The following is an 8,810-nucleotide window of genomic DNA, read 5'->3' on the forward strand; positions in this document are numbered from 1 at the left end:
CAGCCATTCCTGATGAGATTTGATAGGCTAGGATCAGAAGGAAGGAGAGGAAGACCTCCCCTATTATCAGACTTGGGGAGGGGCATGTGTGGAAAGGGAGAGGGAAGGTGGGATTGGGAGGGGAGGAGGAAGGACTTTATGGGGGACTTTAAGGACTTTAAGTAAATAAAGTGTAATTAATAAAAATTAAAATAAAAATATATATAAAAAAAGACTTCCTCCCTAACCACCCATAAGAAGATCAAGTGCCCATCTGTCACATATGTGCAGGGAGTCTAGGAACTGACCATTCATGCTCCTTAGTTGATGTTTCAGTCTCTGTACCTCCCCTTGAGTCTGGGTTTTTGTCTCTGTTGCTCTTCCTGTCCCCTCCCAGTCCTTCCATCTTTTCCCCCACACTTCCACAAGATCCCTTAAGCCTGTCCCCATGCCTTACTTTTCAATTTAGAACTTGCCTCCAGTAGAGAAAGAGTTGAGATAAACAATGGGCACTAACGACTTTATTTATTTTGTTAACAGTGTATATTGCCTGCATTCTTAGCACAAGAGTAAAGCAAAGGGAAACAACAATGGACCTTAATTGTGATAGTTATTTCCTAGTAAATCACATGTATATATTTTAAAGTTTAATCCTTTATGTATACACACAGATATGTACAACCCTATGGTGTACACCTATATTCACATTTATATGCATGTAGATTTAACTCAGCACCAAATCTCAATGAAAACAAAAGTGAAAGAAAAATTGGAAAATGTATCATGCACGCAGTTCTCAAAATACAAACAATACCCAGAAACAGTAAATGTAAAATAAAAAGTGAACAGGGAAATAAAAGTAGTTTTTGAATGCTAAGTGTGTGTGTGTTTACTAGACAAGTGAAACCATTTGTTTATTTAAATATCAGCATCTGTTCTGGTATTGTTTTGTGATTGATGCAGGGTATGTAGCATTCAAGCAACAACTCCAGTGAGGTGGTTATGTTCATCACATCACCAGATGTAATATATGACTTCAAGGAAACTGTTTTCTTCACACAATGGGGCAGATGCACCTAGGAACTAACAATGATCATGACAGCATGAACAAGACCTGCAAACCTTCCACCAAATAAATCCCAGCAGGAAGGATAGGATAGAGGCACAAAGTTCTACTGTTAGCCAAGGAACTAAAAGGTCTTTGATCAATCAATGCTGGGTGAATAAAAGTCAGTTTTCTTCACTAGAGTGGCACAATACTGGCCACTCCAATTAAACCCTACTTTCATTTTTTATTTTATTTTTATTTTTTAATATTAGTTACAGTTTATTAACTTTGTATCCCAGCTGTATCCCACTCCCTCATTCCCTCCCAGTCCCACCCTCCCTCCCTCTTCTCTTCCCTGCCCCTTTCCAAGTACACTGAATGGGGAGGACCTTCTCCCCTTTCATCTGACCCTGGTTTATCAAGTATCTTTTGGACTGGCTGCAAAGTCCTCCTCTGTGACCTAGCAGAGCTGCTCTTTCCTCAGGGGAGGAGGGAGTTCAAAGAGCCAGCCATTGAGTTCATGTGAGAAATAAACCCTGCTTTAAAGGAGATGTATGCCAAAACAAATTGGATCTCATAGATTTTTTTATCTTAATTTTTTAAATTTCTTTACAGAGAGTGAAAAATCCTGAAATTAGGTGGTTAGGTGGGTGAGACAAGGTCTGGAAGAAATTGGGGAAGGAGAACACATATGATCAAAGTTTATTGTATGATATCTTCAGAGAATAAGGGATACATTATTTTAAACATGAAATACAATAAAGGTTAAAAGTTGAAAGTTAAAAGAGAGAAAGAGAGAAGGAAATAAAACAGAAGGAACAAAGGAAGAAAGGAGGGAGGAAGGGAGGGAAGGAGGAAAGACAACCACATTCCACAGATGGAAATTATTACAATGGTAACATGAAGAGAAGTAAAACCTAGAAAACAATAGGACACATGCTTTGTCATTTTAACTTCTGGTGAGTTACAGAGAGAAATACACTCATGCTTCCATGTGTAATCAAAGAGCTATCTTAGCAACACTTGGAGTAAAACTTGAGCTTTAATGACCTCATAAGCACTTAATATTTAATTTCTCAAGAGTGTGTTTACAACCACTTCCAAAAGAAACAGTAATAGTCATAGCAAACACTTTTAGAAAGTTTACACTGGTTCTCTGCATAATATATGTATGTGTAATGACTAAATCTTATGGTATGTATTCCTTCATAACTTATGCAATACTTTAAATAGTATTATATCATTATATCATTCTACTATAGTCTCTAATAATAAAAGGCAGGAATGGAATAATTAATTAATTTCCTGGACTCAGGTTGCAAGCAGATCATAAAATCAGTTATTTGACTCTTGCTTATATGTTCAACCCATGTCCTATGTTGGTCTAGGGAAAAAATAAAGCATTCTCCTTAATTCCTATTCTATGTATGTGGTCTTTTCACAAATACACACAGGTCAGGGCTTAGGAAAGAATACCCTTATATGGACTGCCAGGTTTTGAATTTCAGGGGCCTTGCAAATTTTAAGTAGTACATAAGGACTGTAAAATCTGTAAGTGCTTTACTTTTCTTGTCATTCAAGTGAAATTAATAGTTAATTTATAAGAATAGTATGAATATTGAATATGATAATGTTTAAAAGATCTTTCATGTTGCAGTCTTACTTAGGTGTCAGAATACAGGGACACAGGCCTGGGTACTTTTCACTTAATACATGAGACATGCTAACTTCATATAAAGTGCTGATGGAAGATGTTTTCCTTGGAGGTAGATTGTGGACATCAGGTGCTCAGTGCCTCACTGGGTGCTTTTTGGGGAAATGCTGAGCTCATGTAGCTGGACTTGATGGAAAAAAATCTAAAGCATCCAGGGCTTCAGGGAATGTTCATCACTTTGGAATTGGAGAATGAGTATGCAGCATGCTAAAATGGAGCAGTTTGTGGCATTAGTTAGAAAATCTTGACACTTTACAAGTAGGTAATTTCAAAGAAAGAGAGGAACATGTTACAACATCACTATCTGCTCTGCATGTGTTATGATTTACCCCAAGACACCATTACACACACACACACACACACACACACACACACACACACACACACACACACATATATATATATAGCACAAAACTTACGATTCATTGTGCTGTGGATATAGAAAAAGAAGAGTACCTATGAGAGTACAGAGAAATATTTAAAGAAAAGGAAAACCATGCATATGGAAGAATGCTGCTGTGGCATTCAGAGGCATTCTATGAAAGGAATGTCTAAGCAAGCAGGATCACAGGTGAGAGGGTGGGGAACTACGAAAAATGAGGCCTTAAGAGATGTGTGGCTGCAGTGTCACAGTGCCTCAGCAAGGCTTGCAATCAGCAGCACACCTACAGGTGTTTTACTCTACCCTAAAATAATTTTTAAATCATTTGTTTTTTAATTAATTTTTTTAGTTTTTATGTTAATTACAGTTTATTCACTTTGTATCCCAGCTGTAGTCCCCTCCTTCTTCCCCTCTCAATCCCACCTTCCCTCCCTCATCTCCTGCCTTCCCCTCTCCAAGTCCACTGATAGGGGAGCTCTTCCTCCTTTCTATCTGATCCTAGCTTATCTGGTTTCAGCAGAACTGGCTGCATTGTCCTCCTCTGGGGCTTGGCAAGGCTGCTCCTCATCCAGAGGAGGCAACCAAAGAGCTAGCCACTGAGTTCAGGTCAGAGACAGTCCCTGTTCCCCTTACTAGGACATCCACTTGAAGACTGAGCTGCCATGGGCTACATCTGAGCAGGGGTTCTAGGTTATATCCATGAATGGTCCTTGGTTGGAGTATCAGTGTCAGAAAAGGCCCCTGCGGCCAGTTATTTTGGTTCTGTTCCTATGCTTGTGTAGCTCCTGTCCTCTCCAGGTCTTACTATCTCCCTCTTCTTTCCTAAGATTCCTTGCACGCTGCCCAAAGTTTGTTTATGAGTCTCATTATCTGCTTTTATACAAGGCTGGGTAGAGTCCTTCAGGGGCATTCTGTGGTAGGCTCCTGTCCTGTTTCCTGTTTTCTCCTTCTTCCAATGTCTGCCCCTTTTGCCTTTCTGAGTGAGGATAATCATCTTACCCTGGGTCCTCATTCTTGCTTAGCTTCTTTAGGTATACAGATTTTAGCATGTTTATCCTCTATTATATGTCTAGTATCTACTTATAAGTGAGTATATACCATGTGTGTTTCTGTTTCTGGGATACCTCACTCATGATGTATTTTTTTTAAATGTAGTACTGTTTATTTAACTTCAAAAACATTTCAGCAATCTAAACATACAAAAAAATAGCAGAATATTGCAAATTGCATTTAGGTAGAGAGGGTTCTTGAACTTCAATTGATGTAGCAGTTCTTAGCTTTTTTGACCATGAATTCTACAATTTCTTTAAACACAGTTTAAAATCTACTGCATTTAACTAAAGAAAAAAAAATCCAAATACTTTTCATGCCAGCTGAGCCCTCCCCCCTTTTCCACAAGAAAGAATGTCAGCAGAATGCTATGCCACTATATACAAAAACAAGACAACCTGAAGGTAAATGGATGAATGGATGCCCACTGCAGGATCAGCAGGTCCAGCCTCACAGTGCAGGCCCTGAGCTATGGCCCCCTCCAAAAGGCAGCTTCCCCTCACAGCCTCTACACCAAACACACATCAAGAATCTGTCTGGGTGGTTTTGTTCTGTTTACAAACTATAGACAGTTGACAACTCAGGATTTCTAGCCATAACCATATAGTTAACACTAACTTACAAGTCTACCACAAAAGGCATCTGAAAGACTCTACCTAGCAGTGTTTCAAAGCAGACACTAAGACTCATAACCAAACCCTCGGCAGAGTGCAGGGAATCATATGAAAGAAGGGAAGTTAGTATGATATGGAAAGGATAGGAGCTCTACAAGGACCAAATATATCTGGGCACAGGGTCTTTTCTGAGACTGAAACTCAACCAAGGACCATCTATGGATATAACCTAGAACTTCTGCTCGGATGTGGCCTGTGGTAGCTCAGTAACCAAGTAGTTTTCCAAAGTAAGGGGGACACGGACTATTTCTAACAGGATCTCAAGGGCAGGCTGTTTGACACCTCCCCCCAGGGGAGGAGCAGTCTGTTAGGCCACAGAGGAGAACTTTGCAGCCAGCCCTGAAGATACCTGATAAAACAGGGACAGATGAAAGGGGAGGAGGTCCTCCCCTATCAGGGGACTTGGAAAGGGGCAGGGAGGAGACCAGGGAGGGAGTGTGGGGTTGGGGAGGGAATGAGGGAGCGGGATACAGCTGGGACACAGAGTTAACAAAATGTAACTAAAAAGAAAAAATAAAAAAAAAATAAAAAAAATAAAAAAAAAAAGAAAGAAAAAAAAAAAAAAAACACTAACTTACAAGTTGAAAACAAAATGCCAGAAACATCTTCAAATGCCTTATCACACCAACAGCAAAGTGCACAGAATGAGGAGAACACCAGAGTGCTTTTTCATTTTAGAAATGTTTGGAGCTATGTACAACTTTGATAGTGTCAAGACGCTCCAGACACCCATGGCCGCTTCATGTAAACCATTGACACTTTGAGAAACTACATGATCTTGATTGAATTTTGTAATTAAACCTAACAAGGGCAATAGATGCAGCTCAAATAAGAGATGTGCCAATCATGGTGCTCTCCTACTCCAAAGTATTCACAAGGAGACAACGTTTGTGTTCATCTTCCTCTTCCTCCTCCTCTTCTTCCACCTTTTTCCAGGCAACTCTAGCAGGACCTGTGGCACCACCAAACTTTCCTTTAAACTTATAGTCAGCAACGTCCTTCTCATATTTCTTCAGCTTTGCTGTCTTGGTAATATAAGGCTGCCTTTCACTGTCACTTAAGTTATTCCACATCTCACTCAGCTTTTTTGCCACATCTCCAATGGAGATGCCAGGATTTGCAGATTTGATCTTGGGGCGGAATTCAGAGCTGAATAAGAAAAATCCAGTCTCAGAAAACACCCCTGTTCCCAGATGTATTTGGTCCTTGTGAAGTTCCTTTCCATGTCATACTAACTCTCCCTTCTTTCATATGATTCTCTGCACTCTACCAAAGGTTTGTTTATAAGTCTTAGTATCTGCTTTGATACACTGCTAGGTAGAGTCTTTCAGAGGCCCTCTGTGGTAGCCTCCTGTCCTGTTACTTGTTTTCTCCTACATCCAATGCACATCCCATTTGTCTTTCTAAATGAGGGTTGATCATTTTACCCCAGGTCCTCTTTTTTGTTTATCTTTTTAGGTATATAGATTTCATTATGTTTATCATATCTTATAGGTCTATATATAGGTCTATATATCTGTGTCTTTCTCCTTCTGGGATACTTCACTCAGAATGATCTTTTCTAGATTCCACCATTTGCCTGCAAATTTCTTGATTTCCTAATTTTTGAATGCTGAGTAGTATTCCATTGCCACCAAGGACCATGTATGGATATAACCTAGAATTTCTGCTCAGATGTAGCCTGTGGTAGCTCAGTAACCAATTGGTTTCCCATAGTAAGGGGAACAGGGACTATTTCTGACAGGAACTCAATGGCAAGCTCTTTGACTTCCCCACCATCCGAGAGAGGAGCAGTCCTGCTAGGCCACAGAGGAGGACTTTGAAGCCAGTCCTGAAGATACCTGATAAAACAGGGTCAGATGTAAGGGGAGGAGGTCCTCCCCAATCAGTGGACTTGGAAAGGGCAGGGAGAAGATGAGGGAGGGTGGGATTGGGAGGGATTGAGGGAGCAAGATAGAGGTGGGATACAGAGTTGATAAAGTGTAACTAATAATAAAAATTAAAAAAATATTACATCATAAAAATGTAAAAAAAAGAAAGCTGAGTATTATACCATCGTGTAAGTGTATACATCTGAGTTGTTTCAGATTCTGACTGTTTCAAATAAAAGCTGCTCTGAACATGGTTGAGCAAAAGAAAAAAAAAAAAGAAAGAAAAAAAAAAAAAGAAAAATCCAGATCCAGATGGAGGTCTTTTGGGGACATTAAAGTCCTTCTTCTTCTTACCTCCTTTAGCTGGTCCATAATCCTTCATTTCCCCAACATAGCGTACTTTGTCCACCTTTGCCATTTCATCAAACTTCGATTTCTCTTTGCTAAACATTGTCTTCCACCTCTCAGATCACTTCTTGGAAAACTCAGCAAAATTGACTGGGACCTCTGGATTTTTCTTCTTATATTCTTCCTTGCATATCTGTGGCACTCTAGCAGCTATATTATACATTCTCTGAAAAGTTCCCAGAATTCCAAATGTTACACATTCGAAGAAATTATCTGCAGCTGGCAAGACCAGGCTTCTGCTAGAGCACAAGGCAAACCATAGTCAGCGGCTGCAAACAGTTCAAAGCAGCCCCACATCCGCACACATATAAAAATAGTTATACATCCAGTTTCTTTCTTTTATAGGGTCACAATCTGAAACCCAGTGAGATAGTGTACTTCCCTGTTGTTGCTTTTATCCATAATCCCATGGTAATCACTTATATTCTTCACTTGGGCCTTTTCACAGCATTCTTAGAGTCTTTTCTCCTCACCCACATGGTTCTTTCTCCACCTAACCCATCACGGTGTCCTCCTTTCTCCTCTCTTCCCATCCCAGGATGATCTTTTCTATATCTAACCATTTGCCTGCAAATTTCATGATTTTCTTGTTTTTAATTGCTGAGTAGTATTCCATTATGTAAATGTGCCACAATTTCTGTATCTATTTTTCAACTGAGGGACATCTGGGTTGTTTCCAGGTTCAGGCTATTACACATAAAGCTGCTACAAACATGGTTGAACAAATGTCCTTGTTGTGCACTTGAGCATCTTTTGGATATATGCCTAGGAGCATTATAGCTGGATCTTGAGGAAGTGCTTTTCCTAATTGTCTGAGAAAGCGTCAGATTGATTTCTGGAGTGGTTGTACAAATTTACATTCCCACCAGCAATGGAGGAGGCTTCCCCTTTCTCCACAACCTCTCCAGCATGTGTTGTCACTTGAGTTTTTGACCTTAACCATTCTGATGAATGTGAGGTGAAATCTTAGGGTCATTTTGATTTGCTTTTCCCTGATGACTAAGGATGTTGAACATTTCTTTAAGTGTTGCTCTGCCATTCCATATTCCTCTGAAGAGAATTCTCTGTGTAGCTCCATACCCCATTTTTAATTGGATTACTTGATTTGTTGCTGTTTAACTTCTTGAGTTCTTTATACAATTCTGGATATTAGCCCTCTCTCAGGTATAGGGTTGGTGAAGATCCTTTCCCAGTCTGTAGGCTGTCATTTTGTTCTGAAGACAGTGTCCTTTGCTTTACAGAAGCTTTTCAGTTTCATGAGGTTCCGTTTATTGATTGTTGCTCTTAGAGCCTGTGCTGTTGGTGTTCTGTTCAGGAAGTTGTCACCTGTGCCAATGAGTTCTAGGCTCTTCCCCACTGTTTCTTCCAAATGATTTAGTGTGTCTGGTCTTATGTTGAGGCTTTTGATCCACTTGAACTTTAGTTTTGTGCAGGGTGATAAATATGGATCTATTTTCATTTTTCTGCATGTAGACATCCAGTTTGACCAGTACCATTTGTTGAAGAAGCTGTTTTTTTTTTTGCCCTTGAAAGGTTTTGGCTTCCTTGTCAAAAATCATGTATCCATAGGTGTGTGGGTTTTTTTTCTGGATCTTCAATTTAATTCCATTGATCCACCATTCTGTTTCTATGCCAGTACAATGTGTTTTATATTATTATTGCTCTGTAGTCCAGTTTGAGATCA

General features: G+C 39.7%; 1 protein-coding gene across 1 annotated transcript; it reads right to left on the reverse strand.

The window, feature by feature from the left end:
- Positions 1–5,704: 5,704 nt before the first annotated feature.
- LOC129692138 (high mobility group protein B3-like) lies at positions 5,705–7,250 on the reverse strand. The gene is made up of 2 exons (XM_055628380.1): positions 7,031–7,250; positions 5,705–6,015 (listed from the first exon to the last, which is right to left on the reverse strand). Exons 1-2 carry the CDS (start codon positions 7,167–7,169, stop codon positions 5,705–5,707), a joined length of 450 nt encoding a protein of 149 aa, XP_055484355.1. The 5' UTR covers positions 7,170–7,250.
- Positions 7,251–8,810: the final 1,560 nt, after the last annotated feature.

The sequence above is a fragment of the Psammomys obesus genome, unplaced genomic scaffold, assembly GCF_907164565.1.
Source record: "Psammomys obesus unplaced genomic scaffold, mPsaObe1.curated_primary_1811, whole genome shotgun sequence".
Taxonomy (NCBI): Eukaryota; Metazoa; Chordata; class Mammalia; order Rodentia; family Muridae; genus Psammomys; species Psammomys obesus.

Excerpts from the sequence above, each read along its gene's own strand:
- LOC129692138 (XM_055628380.1), bottom strand. The coding sequence starts at position 7,169 with ATGTTTAGCAAAGAGAAATCGAAGTTTGATGAAATGGCAAAGGTGGAC. Across the intron at positions 6,016-7,030 it reads TGTCCCCAAAAGACCTCCAT|CTGGATTTTTCTTATTCAGC; the intron begins CTGGATCTGGAT and ends TGTTTTCTGAGA.